The 18,494-nt window shown below is 39.1% G+C and overlaps 1 protein-coding gene across 1 annotated transcript in view; it reads right to left on the bottom strand.

Moving 5' to 3' along the window:
- Positions 1-9,096, bottom strand: part of LOC133542207 (apolipoprotein B-100-like) — a 149,992-nt gene extending 140,896 nt beyond the window's left edge. Inside the window, exons 1-5 of the mRNA XM_061886103.1 lie at positions 8,877-9,096; positions 8,712-8,756; positions 3,545-3,657; positions 3,323-3,468; positions 3,109-3,256 (exon numbers count right to left, since the gene is read on the bottom strand). Of these exons, the coding sequence (XP_061742087.1) occupies positions 3,109-3,256; positions 3,323-3,468; positions 3,545-3,657; positions 8,712-8,756; positions 8,877-8,931 (507 nt within the window). The 5' untranslated portion in view covers positions 8,932-9,096. The remainder of the gene's footprint in view (positions 1-3,108; positions 3,257-3,322; positions 3,469-3,544; positions 3,658-8,711; positions 8,757-8,876) is intronic.
- Positions 9,097-18,494: the final 9,398 nt, after the last annotated feature.

The raw sequence follows: 18,494 nt of genomic DNA, 5'->3' as shown, positions 1-18,494 counted from the left end.
GTGTACCCTGCCTTCCACCCGGATACAGCTGAGATAGGTTCCGGCACCCCCCGCGACCCCAAAAAGGGACAAGCGGTAGGAAATGGATGGATGGATGGTGTGAATGTGAGTGTGAATATTGTCTGTCTATCTGTGTTGGCCCTGTGATGAGGTGGCGACTTGTCCAGGGTGTAAGCCACCTTCCACCTGAATGCAGCTGAGATAGGTTCCGGCACCCCCCGTGCCCCCAAAAAGGGACAAGCGGTAGAAAAATGGATGGTGTGAATGTGAGTGTGAATATTGTCTGTCTATCTGTGTTGGCCCTGTGATGAGGTGGCGACTTGTCCAGGGTGTACACCGCCTTCCACCCAAATGCAGCTGAGATAAGCTCCGGCACCCCCCGCGACCACAAAAAGGGACAAGCGGTAGGAAATGGATGGTGTGAATGTGAGTGTGAATATTGTCTGTCCATCTGTGTTGGCCCTGTGATGAGGTGGCGACTTGTCCTGGGTGTACCCCGCCCTCCGCCCGAATGCAGCTGAGATAGGCGCCGGCACCCCCCGTGCCCCCAAAAAGGGACAAGCGGTAGAAAATGGATGGATGGATGGTGTGAATGTGAGTGTGAATGTTGTCTGTCTATCTGTGTTGGCCCTGTGATGAGGTGGCGACTTGTCCTGGGTGTAAGCCGCCTTCCACCCGAATGCAGCTGAGATAGGTTCCGGCACCCCCCGCGACCCCAAAAAGGGACAAGCGGTAGAAAATGGATGGTGTGAATGTGAGTGTGAATATTGTCTGTCTATCTGTGTTGGCCCTGTGATGAGGTAGCGACTTGTCCTGGGTGTACGCCGCCTTCCACCCAAATGCAGCTGAGATAGGCTCCGGCACCCCCCGCGACCCCAAAAGGGACAAGCGGTAGAAAATGGATGGTCTGAATGTGAGTGTGAATATTGTCTGTCTATCTGTGTTGGCCCTGTGATGAGGTGGCGACTTGTCCTGGGTGTAAGCCGCCTTCCACCCGAATGCAGCTGAGATAGGCTCCGGCACCCCCCACGACCCCAAAAAGGGACAAGCGGTAGAAAATGGATGGTGTGAATGTGAGTGTGAATATTGTCTGTCTATCTGTGTTGGCCCTGTGATGAGGTGGCGACTTGTCCAGGGTGTACCCCGCCCTCCGCCCGAATGCAGCTGAGATAGGCGCCGGCCCCCCCGTGCCCCCAAAAAGGGACAAGCGGTAGAAAATGGATGGATGGATGGTGTGAATGTGAGTGTGAATGTTGTCTGTCTATCTGTGTTGGCCCTGTGATGAGGTGGCGACTTGTCCAGGGTGTACACCGCCTTCCACCCAAATGCAGCTGAGATAGGCTCCGGCACCCCCGTGCCCCCAAAAAGGGACAAGCGGTAGAAAATGGATGGTGTGAATGTGAGTGTGAATATTGTCTGTCTATCTGTGTTGGCCTTGTGATGAGGTGGCGACTTGTCCAGGGTGTACTCCGCCCTCCGCCCGAATGCAGCTGAGATAGGCGCCGGCCCCCCCGTGCCCCCAAAAAGGGACAAGCGGTAGAAAATGGATGGATGGATGGTGTGAATGTGAGTGTGAATGTTGTCTGTCTATCTGTGTTGGCCCTGTGATGAGGTGGCGACTTGTCCAGGGTGTACACCGCCTTCCACCCAAATGCAGCTGAGATAGGCTCCGGCACCCCCGTGCCCCCAAAAAGGGACAAGCGGTAGAAAATGGATGGTGTGAATGTGAGTGTGAATATTGTCTGTCTATCTGTGTTGGCCTTGTGATGAGGTGGCGACTTGTCCAGGGTGTACTCCGCCCTCCGCCCGAATGCAGCTGAGATAGGTTCTGGCAGCCCCCGCGAGCCCAAAAAGGGACAAGCGGCAGAAAATGGATGGTCTGAATGTGAGTGTGAATGTTGTCTGTCTATCTGTGTTGGCCCTGTGATGAGGTGGCGACTTGTTCAGGGTGTACGCCGCCTTCCACCCAAATGCAGCTGAGATAGGTTCTGGCACCCCCCGCGACCCCAAAAAGGGACAAGCGGTAGAAAAATGGATGGTGTGAATGTGAGTGTGAATGTTGTCTGTCTATCTGTGTTGGCCCTGTGATGAGTTGGCGACTTGTCCAGGGTGTACCCCGCCTTCCACCCAAATGCAGCTGAGATAGGCTCCGGCACCCCCTGCGACCCCAAAAAGGGACAAGCGGTAGAAAATGGATGGTGTGAATGTGAGTGTGAATATTGTCTGTCTATCTGTGTTGGCCCTGTGATGAGGTGGCGACTTGTCCAGGGTGTATCCCGCCCTCCGCCCGAATGCAGCTGAGATAGGCGCCGGCACCCCCCGTGCCCCCAAAAAGGGACAAGCGGTAGAAAATGGATGGTGTGAATGTGAGTGTGAATATTGTCTGTCTATCTGTGTTGGCCCTGTGATGAGGTGGCGACTTGTCCAGGGTGTATCCCGCCCTCCGCCCGAATGCAGCTGAGATAGGCGCCGGCACCCCCCGTGCCCCCAAAAAGGGACAAGCGGTAGAAAATGGATGGTGTGAATGTGAGTGTGAATATTGTCTGTCTATCTGTGTTGGCCCTGTGATGACTTGTCCAGGGTGTATCCCGCCTTCCACCCGAATGCAGCTGAGATACCCCTCCGTGACCCCCAAAAGAGACAAGCTGTAGAAAATGGCTGGACGGATGGAAATCATGCCAACTTCACTGGTTTTGGGTTTTGTAGATGAATCATCCATCCATTCATTTTCTACCACTTGTCCCTTTTTTGGGGTGGGGGGGGGGGGGGGGGGTGTGGGGGTGCTGGAGCCTATCTAACAAAAGTTATTCTATGGAATGATAACTTGTAAGTCTTAGGACAATCCACCTGAAGCAGATTGTCAATCAATAGGCTTGATTAAAGTCTATTGTATGAGCGGGGTGATGTCACCACAGAGATAAGGTTCCAGGACTTTGACCGCGCGGTGGCGATGTGGTGATACGCCTGACCTCTGCATTTATCAGCTGCTCTACTTTATCTCGTCATTGCGCAACTTGTTTATCGTCGCCCGAGTCCTCGCCACAAAAAAGGACATCGAGCTCTATTTTGACTGAGAAAAACAAGGCCGTAAACGTTTGGTCCTCTCACCATTTTGTCCTTTCTCTCCTCTCCCATGGCGGGAACCAGGAGGGAGGAGACCACGCCCCTCTTGACGTTCAAGACGTTGACGGGCTCGTCGTCCTCGGGGAAGAGTTTCACATCGGTCTGTCCCTCCACTGTGATCTTGAGCGGGTTCCTGAAGACGCGGACACAGGTCGGCTTAAAAGTATTGCTTTGTCTTTAAAGTCAAAGTAGTTCGTACTTGGCCATTGCGGCTTTGAAGGCTTGAGCTCCGGTCGCAGGGCGATACAGGGCGTTGCCCTCGCCGTCCACGCCGGATATCTCGCTCAGAGAACATTCTGTGGTGCGAAGGATGAAGCTGCAGGTCTGAGGCACTTCCAGTTCAACCTGAGGATTAAAAAAAAAAAAACTGTTTAGCCCCGTTACGAGATCATGAGTGGCTGAGGTTGGGTGCGAGACATACTTTACAGGAGACTCTGGAGCCGCTCTTGTTGTCCGTGGCTCCGTTGACGCCGTTGAAGGTCTCGGCCTCGTACTCGTACACAAAGCGTCTGAAGTTCTTATACGTTTTGGCCACTGAAAGGTATTTCAAAACACCTATTAGAAAAATGGTTCTCAAACTCACCCAAAAATATACCACCGTCACTTGTCATCATGGTGATGGTTTTGTTTTGAATACTAATATATATATATATATATATATATATATATATATATATATATACATACATATACATTTTGGCCACTGAAAGGTATTTCAAAACAAGTATTAGAAAAATGGTTCTCAAACTAACAAAAATACGCCACCGTCACTTGTCATCATGGTGATGGTTTTGGTTTGAATACTAATATATATATATGTTTTGGCCACTGAAAGGTATTTCAAAATACGTATTGGAAAATTGTTTCTCAAACTCACAAAAAAATATACCACCGTCACTTGTCATCATGGTGATGGTTTTGGTTTGAATACTAATATATATATATATATATATATATATATATATATATATATATATATATATATATATATATATATATATATATATATACACGTTTTGGCCACTGAAAGGTGTTTCAAAACACGTATTGGAAAAATGTTTCTCAAACTCACAAAAAAATATACCACCGTCACTTGTCATCTTGGTGATGGTTTTGGTTTGAATACTAATATATATATAAGTTTTGGCCACTGAAAGGTGTTTCAAAACACGTATTTGAAAAATGGTTCTCAAACTCACACAAAAATACGCCACCGTCACTTGTCATCATGGTGATGGTTTTGGTTTGAATACTAATATATATATATATATATATATATATATATATATATATATATATATATATATATATATATATATATATACACGTTTTGGCCACTGAAAGGTATTTGAAAACAAGTATTGGAAAAATGGTTGTCGAACTCACAAAAAAATATACAACCGTCACTTGTCATCATGATGATGGTTTTGGTTTGAATACAAATATATACGTTTTGCCCACTGAAAGGTGTTTCAAAACACGTATTATAAAAATGGTTATCAAACTCCCAAAAATACGCCACCGTCACTTGTCAACATGGTGATGGTTTTGGTTTGAATACTAATATATATATACGTTTTGGCCACTGAAAGGTATTTCAAAACACGTATTAGAAAAATGGTTCTCAAACTCCCCAAAATACGCCACCGTCACTTGTCAACATGGTGATGGTTTTGGTTTAAATACTAATATATATATATATATATATATATATATATATATATATATATACACGTTTTGGCCACTTAAAGGTATTTCAAAACAAGTATTAGAAAAATGGTTCTCAAACTCACAAAAATACGCCACCGTCACTTGTCATCATGGTGATGGTTTTGGTTTGAATACTAATATATATATACGTTTTGGCCACTGAAAGGTATTTCAAAATACGTATTAGAAAAATGGTTGTCAAACTCACAAAAATACGCCACCATCACTTGTCATCATGGTCATGGTTTTGGTTTGAATTCTAATATATATGTTTTGGCCACTGAAAGGTATTTCAAAACACGTATTAGAAAAATGGTTCTCAAACTCACAAAAATATACCACCGTCACTTGTCATCATGGTGATGGTTTTGGTTTGAATACTAATATATACGTTTTGGCCACTGAAAGGTATTTCAAAACACGTATTAGAAAAGTGGTTCTCAAACACACAAAAATACGCCACCGTCACTTGTCATCATGGTGATGGTTTTGGTTTGAATTCTAATATATATGTTTTGGCCACTGAAAGGTATTTCAAAACACGTATTGGAAAATTGTTTCTCAAACTCACAAAAAAATATACCACCGTCACTTGTCATCATGGTGATGGTTTTGGTTTGAATACTGATATATACGTTTTGGCCACTGAAAGGTATTTCAAAACAGGTATTAGAAAAATGGTTCTCAAACTCACAAAAATACGCCACCGTCACTTGTCATCATGGTCATGGTTTTGGTTTGAATTCTAATATATATGTTTTGGCCACGGAAAGGTCTTTCAAAACACGTATTAGAAAAATGGTTGTCAAACTCACAAAAATATGCTACCGTCACTTGTCATCATGGTGATGGTTTTGGTTTGAATACTAATATGTATATATATATATATATATATATATATATACATACACATTTTGGCCACTGAAAGGTATTTCAAAACACGTATTAGAAAAATGGTTCTCAAACTCCCAAAAATACGCCACCGTCACTTGTCAACATGGTGATGGTTTTGGTTTAAATACTAGTATATATATATATATATATATATATATATATATATATATATATATATATATATATATACACGTTTTGGCCACTTAAAGGTATTTCAAAACAAGTATTAGAAAAATGGTTCTCAAACTCACCAAAAAAATATACCACCGTCACTTGTCATCTTGGTGATGGTTTTGGTTTGAATACTAATATATGTATAAGTTTTGGCCACTGAAAGGTGTTTCAAAACACGTATTTAAAAAATGGTTCTCAAACTCACACAAAAATACGCCACCGTCACTTGTCATCATGGTGATGGTTTTGGTTTGAATACTAATATATATATATATATATATATATATATATATATATATATATATATATATATATATATATATATATATATATATATATATATACGTTTTGGCCACTGAAAGGTATTTGAAAACAAGTATTGGAAAAATGGTTGTCAAACTCACAAAAAAATATACAACCGTCACTTGTCATCATGGTGATGGTTTTGGTTTGAATACAAATATATACGTTTTGCCCACTGAAAGGTGTTTCAAAACACGTATTATAAAAATGGTTCTCAAACTCCCAAAAATACGCCACCGTCACTTGTCAACATGGTGATGGTTTTGGTTTGAATACTAATATATATATACGTTTTGGCCACTGAAAGGTATTTCAAAACACGTATTAGAAAAATGGTTCTCAAACTCCCAAAAATACGCCACCGTCACTTGTCATCATGGTGATGGTTATGGTTTGAATACTAATATATATATACGTTTTGGCCACTGAAAGGTATTTCAAAACACGTATTAGAAAAATGGTTCTCAAACTCCCAAAAATACGCCACCGTCACTTGTCAACATGGTGATGGTTTTGGTTTAAATACTAATATATATATATATATATATATATATATATATATATATATATATATATATATATATATATATATATATACATATATATACACGTTTTGGCCACTTAAATGTATTTCAAAACAAGTATTAGAAAAATGGTTCTCAAACTCACAAAAATAGGCCACCGTCACTTGTCATCATGGTGATGGTTTTGGTTTGAATACTAATATATATATACGTTTTGGCTACTGAAAGGTATTTCAAAACACGTATTAGAAAAATGGTTGTCAAACTCACAAAAATACGCCACCATCACTTGTCATCATGGTCATGGTTTTGGTTTGAATTCTAATATATATGTTTTGGCCACTGAAAGGTATTTCAAAACACGTATTAGAAAAATGGTTGTCAAACTCACAAAAATATGCTACCGTCACTTGTCATCATTGTGATGGTTTTGGTTTGAATACTAATATATATATATATATATATATATATATATATATATATATATATATATATATATATATATATATATATACGTTTTGGCCACTGAAAGGTATTTCAAAACACGTATTAGAAAAATGGTTGTCAAACTCACAAAAATAGGCCACCGTCACTTGTCATCATGGTTATGGTTTTGGTTTGAATTCTAATATATATGTTTTGGCCACTGAAAGGTATTTCAAAACACGTATTAGAAAAATGGTTGTCAAACTCACAAAAATATGCTACCGTCACTTGTCATCATTGTGATGATTTTGGTTTGAATACTAATATATATATATATATATATATATATATATATACGTTTTGGCCACTGAAAGGTATTTCAAAACACGTATTAGAAAAATGGTTGTCAAACTCACAAAAAATATACCACTGTCACTTGTCATCATGGTTATGGTTTTGGTTTGAATACTAATATTTCGGAGTTACTTTTTAAAGCAGTAATTCTCAAACTGGGCATACTGCTACGTAGAGTCGATCTAAAGATTCGCTTGAATAATGTACAGTTTTTTATTTTCCTATATTCGAACACAGTGTTACTCTTCTAACTTTGGCTAAAAATATACTTGTTAAAACCTCTGCCTTGTTTGTAGTGAATACTTAGGCTTACTGTATTTTCATGTCGGTCATTGAGGTGGTACTTGGAGAGCTTTTTTTCTGAGGTGGTACTTGGTTAAAAATAAAAAATTAAAAGTTTGAGAACTGCAGTTTTAGAGAATCTAAATGTATTAGAGTACGGGGCAACAGTTTGGACACACCTTCATTGTCACTGAAGGCATCAAAACTGTGAATGAACACATGTGGTGAAGTAACTGAACACGTTTTATATTCTAGTTTCTGACTCTTTTACTATGTTACTGTTGTAACATATGACTTGGCATTGTCTTGTGGAAATAAGCAGCGGCGTCCATGAAACCATGTTTTATATTCTAGTTTCTTCAAAATAGCCACCCTTTGTTCTGATTACCGCTTTTTACACTCTTGGCATTCTCTCCATGAGCTTCTAGCACACCTGGGAAGTGAAAAACACTTCTGGTGACTACCTGAAACAATGCCAAGAGTGTGCCAAAAGGTGGCTATTTTGAAGACACAAAATTATGTTTTCAGTTATTTCACCTTTTTTTTTGGTTAAGTACATAACTCCACATGTGCTCATTCATAGTTTTGATGCCTTCAGTGACAATCTACGATGTAAATAGTCATGAAAATGAAGAAAACACATTAAAATTAGAAGGTGTGTCCAAACTTTTAGTCTGTACTTGTATGCATCTAATGTAATAAAACATAAATGTACCTAAAGTACCACCAGTAGTACTTGTACCCCAGTTTGGGACTGTAGTTTTATTTTGCTGGAATGCTACTTAAAAAAAACCGTATGCGTTGAATATAAATAAAAAGTGATAAAAAAAATAAAAAATTAATAAAACCTGAATTAATAGCTTTCTAAAATATTTTAGAGTTAGAACTGTTTTTATTGCGCATGAAGAGGAAAAAACTTACAAAAGCAGGTTGGAGATTTTTTATCCACACTTCCTACGTCTTGCTCTGGAAAGAATCACACAAAAATATACATATATACATACATGTATATCGTGATTATAAAATATTCAGTCAACATTTAATATTAAAGGTGTTGCAAACTTAATAATGATCAGAAGTACTTACGGGCCAGTGTGTACGTGCCCAGGAGCAGCAAAAGGCAGAACCTGGTACTCCCCATGTTGGGTCCTAGCACCTGGAAAGGCCTTAAGCGGTGAGAAGAGTCTTCCTTTGAGTGAAGACTAAATCTTGCGCCTTGGTTTTAAGGCTTTTATAGTTCTGCCGTCCGCCTCGATGTGATCACCAGGACCTGTGAATGTGTTGCCCCGGTTCCAAAGTCTGAGCAGTCCCTGTGGCAGGCCAAAGGTAAGACATGTTTCACAAACCATCGAGACATGATGTCAGCACTGGGCGGGGGTGCTCACCGTGATAAGGCGGAATGTTCCCGTTTGCAGTTTTTGCGGGAGAAAACAACATGGAAATGGTTGTATTACATATATACATACATACATACATACATACATACATACATAAAGTGGTGCAGAATTTTCATGTGATTTTTTTTGTATAATAATTGACTATAAAGTCACGTAAATACCATTTAAACGCGGAATGTTCTCGTTTGCAGTTTTTGGGGAGACAACAACAAGGAAATGGTTGTATTACATATATATATACATACATACATACATACATACATACATAAAGTAGTGCAGAATTTTCATGTGATTTTTTTTTGTATAATTGACTATAAAGTCACATAAATACCATTTAAACGCAGAATGTTCTCGTTTGCAATTTTTGGGGGAGAAAACAACAAGGAAATGGTTGTATTACATACATACATATATACATACATATATACATACATACATACATACAGAATGTTCCCCGTTGCAATTTTTGGGGGAGAAAACTACGAGGAAATGGTTGTATTACATATATATATACATACATACATACATACATTCATACATATGTACATACATACATAAAGTAGTGCAGATATTCATGTGATTTTTTTTGTATAATAATTGACTATAAAGTCACATAAATACCATTTAAACACTTAATGTTACCGTTTGCAATTTTTGGGAGAGAAAACAACAAGGAAATGATTGTATTACATACATACATACATACATACATACATACATACATATATACATAAAGTAGTGCAGAATTTTCACGTGATTTTTTTGTATAATAATTGACTATAAAGTCACCCAAATACCATTTAAACGCGGAATGTTCTCGTTTGCAATTTTTGGGGGAGAAAACAACAAGGAAATGGTTGTATTACATATATACATACATACATATATACATACATACATACATAAAGTAGTGCAGATATTCATGTGATTTTTTTTGTATAATAATCGACTATAAAGTCACATAAATACCATTTAAACGCGGAATGTTCCCGTTTGCAGTTTTTGGGGAGAAAACAACAAGGAAATGGTTGTATTACATATATACATACATACATACATACATACATAAAGTAGTGCAGAATTTTCATGTGATTTTTTATTTGTATAATAAATGACTATAAAGTCACATGAATACCTTTTAAACGCAGAATGTTCTTGTTTGCAATTTTTGGGGGAGAAAACCACAAGGAAATGGTTGTATTACATATATACATACATACATACATACATACATAAAGTAGTGTAAAAATTTCATGTGATTTTTTTTGTATAATAATTGACTATAAAGTCACATAAATACCATTTAAATACGGAATGTTCCCGTTTGCTATTTTTTGGGGGAGAAAACCACAAGGAAATGGTTGTATTACATATATACATATATACATACATATATACATACATACATACATACATACATACATAAAGTAGTGCAGAATTTTCATGTGATTTTTTTTGTATAATAATTGACTATAAAGCCACATAAATACCATTTAAAATCAGGGTATCTCTTAATAGATTACATTTTCCCCTTTTGGAAGAACAATATGAATCAAATTAACAATGGCAAAAAGTCACTTATGTGCTGACTTTGTTGACAGAATAATGCTGCACCTTACACATTTAATCTAATCTTATATAAGATATGAGTAGCCCGCCACATTATAATAAGTGCAATATACTGTACAGTATGGTCAGCATTTAAAAACGTGTTATGTAATTGTCTGTATTTGCTTCATCTGTGGGCTTCGGTTCTGTTTGTTTGCCATTTTATTATAAAATATGTTAACAAATGTTAATGTGAGAATGACGCATTGTTTTTTTTCCTAATAGTTGATCTTGACCAAGGGTCACCAACCTTTTTGAAACCAAGAACTACTTCTTGGGTACTGATTAATGCGAAGGGCTACCAGTTTGATACACACTTAAATAAATTGCCAGAAGTAGCCAAATTGCTCAATTTACCTTTAATAAATACATCTATATATATAAAAAAAAAGGGGTATTTCCGTCGTACATTTTTTTTCCTTTTACGGAAGGTTTTTTTGTAGAGAATAAATGAAGAAAAAAACACTTAATTGAACGGTTTAAAGGAGGAGAAAACACCCAAAAATTTAAATTCAATCTTTAAACATAGTTTACCTTCAATTTCGACTCTTTAAAATTCAAAATTCAACCGAAAAAAAGAAGAGAAAAACTAGCTAATTCGAATCTTTTTGAAAAAATAAACAAAAAAATGTATGGAACATCATTAGATTAATATTAATTTTATAATTTTGACGACATGTTTTAAATAGGTTAAAATCCAATCTGCACTTTGTTAGAATATATAACAAATTGGACCAAGTTATATTCCTAACAAAGACAAATTATTGTTTCTTCTAGATTTTCCAGAACAAAAATTTTAAAAGAAATTCAAAATACTTTGAAATAAGATTTAAATTTGATTCTACAGATTTTCTAGATTTGCCAGAATAATTTTTTTAAATTCTAATCATAAGTTTGAAGAAATATTTCACAAATATTCTTCGTCGAAAACCAGAAGATAAAATGAAGAACCAAATTTATTTATTATTCTTTACAATAATACTTTTTTTTTTTACTTCAAAATTGATTTAAATTGTCAGGAAAGAAGAGGAAGGAATTTAAAAGGTAAAAAGGTGTATGTGTTTAAAAATCCTAAAATCATTTTAAGGCTGTATTTTTTGTCAAAAAATTGCCTTTCTGAAAGTTATAAGAAGCAAAGTAAAAAAAATAAATGAATTTATTTAAACAAGTGAAGACCAAGTCTTTAAAATATTTTCTTGGATTTTCAAATTCTATTTGAGTTTTGTCTCTCTTAGAATTAAAAATGTCGAGCAAAGTGAGACCAGCTTGCTAGTAAATAAATACAATTAAAAAAATAGAGGCAGCTCACTGGTAAGTGCTGCTATTTGAGCTATTTTTAGAACAGGCCAGCGGGCAACTCATCTGGTCCTTACGGGCACCAGGCTGGTGACGCCTGATCTTGACAATAAAGCACTGGCACTAGTACGCAGGCTCGATAGAGTTGTACACCAAATAATCTGTCAGGGTCACAGTCAAGTGGGGGTGACACCGGGATGCAGAGACGGGAGACAAGGTGGGATTACAAAAAAATGAAAAAAATCAATTATACAAAAAGGGATAACTAAGGGCGATGGGGCAGAAACGCACACCATGAAATCTGGACAAAATAGGTTCCTCAGAGGTTGGCAGGAGAAAGGGCCAGGGCACACTGAGCAGGGCAAGAGTCCAACAAAAGTAATCATTTTACATCAGGGGGACTAGGAGATAAACACACAGGAGGTTAGGGAATTCAGGACAAAGTAGCGAAAACATACCAGGTCTGGTGAAGCAGGTGCATTCACGACTGGAGTACTGGAGACAATAACCGGCGAGGCCAAGCTGACAGTGATGAGCCTAAAAACCGATGTGCTATTTGCGAGCAGGTTTGCCTCAAGGTCCGCACCTCGCCGACGACGGATCACTAACAGCACAGGTGCAGACAAAGGAGAAGGCAGAAACACTAAAAACACAACATAATATCGCAAAAAGCCGCTGCCTGACCAGGGCTCAGAAAATCTGCAAGGACTGTTTTCACTGCTGGACTCTAGAAAGAGGTTCCGCAGCCTCCGAAGCAGAACCTCAGGGTTCTGTAACAGCTTCTTCCCTCAAGCCGTAAGACACTTGAACGCATCATCATTAAATAATCCCCCCAACCTCCCCCAAAATGGATTAACTCGCTGGAATAAAAAAGACAATATAACCTACATCCATAAACCTGGATGCATATGCAAAAGTGCAATTTATTTATCTGTACAGTAATCGATTTATTTATATGCACTACCAAGAGCTCATGCAACAAAATGTCGTTCTTATTCGTACTGTAAAGTTCAAATTGGAATGACAATAAAAAGGAAGTCTAAGTCTAAAGCACTTGAATAAAGTTGTCATGATGTGGTTTTCGCAGCTTGCCACAGGGTTTGTTCTCCCGGGATGCAAACGGACTATTCTGGACCAGGCGTGAAGGTAGGAACATATTGAATTATCTGACTCAAAAGTGAAAACATAAAAGGGGCGGACAAGGCGAAGGCAAAACGTAACGCAGGATACAAAAAGACAAAAACTATGGACATGAAACAAAACTTGCTCAGTGGCATGAATAAACAAAATTACTTGGCAAGGCATGAGACAAACAATACAGAACACGAATCTATGGCTGGAATAGAGCAACGTCGCTGGCCGACTGACTGGCAAGGACGGTTTTAAATAGTCTCATGATTAGAGGCAGGTGAGCGTCCAAACACCAGCGGCAGGTGAAAATCATAAGTCCCCATGGCAACCAAAAAAAAAACAGGAGTGCGACAAAAAAACAGGAACTAATGGAGTTCAAAATAACAGAAAATAATAAAAACATAATCCAGACCACCGAACATGACAAAAGTACAGCGTTTTATTTTCCTATATTTAAACACAGTGTTACCGTTCAAACTGTATGTAATATTACATCCATCCATTTTCTACCGCTTATTCCCTTTGGGGTCGCTGGTGCCTATCTCAGCTACAATCGGGCGGACACGTCGCCACCTCATCGCAGGGCCCTGTAATATTACTTTGGCCAAATATTATAAAAAATACTTGTGAAAACATCGGACTTGTTTTTAAGGAATACTTAGGCCTGCTACGCTACTGTATTTTATTGTTGGTCATTATGGTGGGACTTGGAGAGCTTTTTCTAGAGGTGGTACTTGGTAAGTTTGAGAACTACTGTTTTAGAGAATCTAAATGTATGTTGGACACACCTTCTCATTCAACGCGTTTTCTTTATTTTCATGACTATTTATATTGTAGATTGTCACTGAAGCCATCAAAACTTTGAACGAACACATGTGGAGTTATGTACTTAACAAAAAAAAAAAGGTGAAATAACTGAAAAAATGTTTTATGATCTAGTTTCTTCAAAATAGCCACCTTTTGCACTGATTACTGTTTTGCACACTCTTGGCATTCTCTTGATGAGCTGCAATATAAATAGTCATGAAAATAAAGAAAACCCATTGAATGAGTACTGTAATAATAATAAAAACTATTTGGTAGAGATGTCCGATAATATCGGACTGCCGATACTATTGGCCGATAAATGCTTTAAAATGTAATATCGGAAATTATCGGTCTCGGCTTCAAAAAGTAGAATGTATGACTTTTTAAAACGCCGCTGTACGGACGTACAGCTTTTCACACACGCAAGCAAATGCAAGGCATACTTGGTCAACAGCCATACAGGTCACACTGAGGGTGGCCGTATAAACAACTTTAACACTTTTAAAAATATACGCCACACCGTGAACCCACACCAAACAAAAATGACAAACACATTTCGGGAAAACACAACATAAACACAACAGAACAAATACCCAGAACCCCTTGCAACATTAACAGTGCCGGGACGCTACAATATACACCCCCCCCCCTCGCTATTCCAACCAAAACCCCGCCCACCTCAACCTCCTCATGCTCTCTCAGGCAGAGCATGTCCTAAATTCCAAGCTGCTGTTTTTAGACATGTTAAGACAAAATAATGCACTTTGTGACTTCAATAATAATTTTTTTTCCCATGATTTGATTTATTTTGGAAAACCTTGTTATATTGTTTATTGGGCCATCACAACAAAATGAGGCATAATAATGTGTTCATCTCACGACTGTATATATCGGCCTCGGTTGATACCAGAATCGGTAATTAAGAGATGGACAATATCGGAATATCGGCAAAAAAGCCATTATGGGACATCTCCACTATTAGTTATTATCATACATTACACTTTTTAAAAATAAATAAATATCTGATTGACTTTTAATTGTAAAGTGAGTTATCCATTTTAATTGTCAATTGTAAAAATGACAATAGGTAAAAATAAAAATAAATCTAAACTGTCTGCTCTGCCGCCAGAATTTTGCCGTATAAAAACACTTTTCCATGTACAGCCAACATGAGAAAAAAGCCTCTCAGTCGCCAGAATTTTAACGTTAAAAAAGTGGTACCATTTTTACATTTAGAGAAATTTGCTGTAAAAACTCTACAGTCAAATGATGGCAACTGAGCTGCCTGTTGGGAAAATAAAAAAAACGTTTAGAATGATCAAATGCATGTGCGATTGTATAAAAAGGCCGGAGACAAAGTCTTCCCAACGTGTCCAGGGTCTTCCTCGTGGCCTCCTACCGGTTGGACGTGCCCTAAACACCTCCCTCGGGAGGCGTTCGGGTGGCATTCTGACCAGATACCTGAACCACCTCATCTGGCTCCTCTCCATGTGAAGGAGCAGCGGCTTTACTTTGAGCTCCTCCCGGATGACAGAGCTTCTCACCCTATCTCTAAGGGAGAGACCCAAACTCGATCTTATCCTTTCGGTCATAACCCAAAATTCATGACCATAGGTGAGGATGGGAACGTAGATCGAGTGGTAAATTGAGAGCTTTGCCTTCCGGCTCAGCTCCTTCTTCACCACAACGGATCGGTACAACGTCCCCATTACTGAAGACGCCGCACCGATCTGCCTGTCGATCTCACGATCCACTCTTCCCCCACTCGTGAACAAGACTCCGAGGTACTTGAACTCCTCCACTTGGGGCAGGGTCTCCTCCCCAACCCGGAGATGGCACTCCGCCCTTTTCCGGGCGAGAACCATGGACTCGGACTTGGAAGTGCTGATTCTCATCCAAGTCGCTTTACACTCGGCTGCGAACCGATCCAGTGAGAGATGAAGATCCTGGCCAGATGAAGCCATCAGGACCACATCATCTGCAAAAAGCGGAGACCTAATCCTGCGGCCACCAAACCGGAACCCCTCAACGCCTTGACTGCGCCTAGAAATTGTCGGTGACAAAGGGCAGCTTTGGCGGAGTCCAACCCTCACTGGAAACGGGTCTCACTTACTACCGGCAATGCGGACCAAGCTCTGACACTGATCATACAGGGAGCCGATCGCCACAATCAGACAGTCCGATATCCCATACTCTCTGAGGACTCCCCACAGGACTTCCCGAGGGACACGGTCGAATGCCTTCGACCGTCTAAATCACTTGAATAAAGTTATCATGACGTGGTTTTCGCAGCTTGCCGCAGGGTTTGTTCTCCCGGGATGCAAACGGACTATTCTGGACCAGGCGTGAAGGTAGGAACATATTGAATTATCTGACTCAAAAGTGAAAACATAAAAGGGGCGGACAAGGCGAAGGCAAAACGTAACGCAGGATACAAAAAGACAAAAACTATGGACATGAAACAAAACTTGCTCAGTGGCATGAATAAACAAAACTTACTTGGCAAGGCATGAGACAAACAATACAGAACATGAATCTATGGCTGGAATAGAGCAACGTGAACTAAGCACGAAAGGAGCTACGTCGCCGGCCGACTGACTGGCAAGGGCGGTTTTAAATAGTCTCATGATTAGAGCCAGGTGAGCGTCCAAACACCAGCGGCAGGTGAAATTCATAAGTCCCCATGGCAACCAAAAAAAACAGGAACTAATGGAGTTCAAAATAACAGAAAATAATAAAAACATAATCCAGACCACCGAACATGACAAAAGTACAGCGTTTTATTTTCCTATATTTAAACACAGTTACCGTTCAAACTGTATGTAATATTACATCCATCCATTTTCTACCGCTTATTCCCTTTGGGGTCGCTGGTGCCTATCTCAGCTACAATCGGGCGGACAAGTCGCCACCTCATCGCAGGGCCCTGTAATATTACATTGGCCAAATATTATAAAAAATACTTGTGAAAACATCGGACTTGTTTTTAAGGAATACTTAGGCCTGCTACGCTACTGTGTTTCATGGTTGGTCATTATGGTGGGACTTGGAGAGCTTTTTCTAGAGGTGGTTTGAGAACTACTGTTTTAGAGAATCTAAATGTATGTTGGACACACCTCATTCAACACATTTTCTTTATTTTCATGACTATTTACATTGTAGATTGTCACTGAAGCCATCAAAACTATGAACGAACACATGTGGAGTTATGTACTTAACAAAACAAAAAAAAGGTGAAATAACTGAAAAAATGTTTTATGATCTAGTTTCTTCAAAATAGCCACCCTTTGCACTGATTACTGTTTTGCACACTCTTGGCATTCTCTTGATGAGCTGCAATATAAATAGTCATGAAAATAAAGAAAACCCATTGAATGAGTACTGTAATAATAATAAAAACTATTAGTTAGAGATATCCGATAATATCGGACTGCCGATACTATCGGCCGATAAATGCTTTAAAATGTAATATCGGAAATTATCGGTCTCGGCTTCAAAAAGTAGAATGTATGACTTTTTAAAACACCGCTGTACGGACGTACAGCTTTTCACACACGCAAGCAAAGGCAAGGCATACTTGGTCAACGGCCATACAGGTCACACTGAGGGTGGCCGTATAAACAACTTTAACACTGTTACAAATATGCGCCACACCGTGAACCCACACCAAACAAAAATGACAAACACATTTTGGGAGAACATCCGCACCGTAACACAACATAAACACAACAGTGTTACCATTCAAACTGTATGTAATATTAAATCCATCCATTTTCTACCGCTTATTCCCTTAGGAGTCGCTGGGGCGCTGGTGCCTATCTCAGCTGCAATCGGGCGGAAGGCAGGGTACATTCTGGACAAATCGCCACCTCATCGCAGGGCCCTGTAATATTACATTGGCCAAATATTATAAAAATACTTGTGAAAGCACTTGTAGACTTGCTGGGCGAACTCGCATGCACCCTCAAGGAACCCGCCGAGAGTGTAGAGCTGTAATTATTAAAATATTGCTGAAATGTGATTTTAAAAGGGGGGTCAGGTAGTGATGGCAGGAAAAGCAAAAAAATAATAATTTTCGAATCATAATTCCGTAATGACATCACTAGTCTTCATATAAAATACTATATGCCTGGTAAAAGTATCCTACCAAAAGTTCCTCATACCAAGAGCTACAGTCATGCTCATAAGTTTACATACCCTGGGAGAATTTGAAGAAAAATGGGCTGCATGGTCGAGTCGCCAGAAGAAAGCAGTTTCTGCGCAAATGTCACAAAGCATTCCGCTTACATTACGCCAATCAGCTCAGAGACAAGCCTAAAAACTTCGGGAACAAAGTAATTTGGAGGGATGAGACCAAAATTGAACTTTTTGGCCACTCGACCATGCAGCCCATTTTTCTTCAAGTGCATCTTGAAACAGCCACACCACAATTTTTCCGAGAGTCCTGTATTTTAACTGAAGTTAT

This window comes from Nerophis ophidion, linkage group LG24 (assembly GCF_033978795.1).
Source record: "Nerophis ophidion isolate RoL-2023_Sa linkage group LG24, RoL_Noph_v1.0, whole genome shotgun sequence".
Lineage (NCBI taxonomy): Eukaryota > Metazoa > Chordata > Actinopteri > Syngnathiformes > Syngnathidae > Nerophis > Nerophis ophidion.
This window is presented reverse-complemented; position numbering and strand designations above follow the sequence as displayed.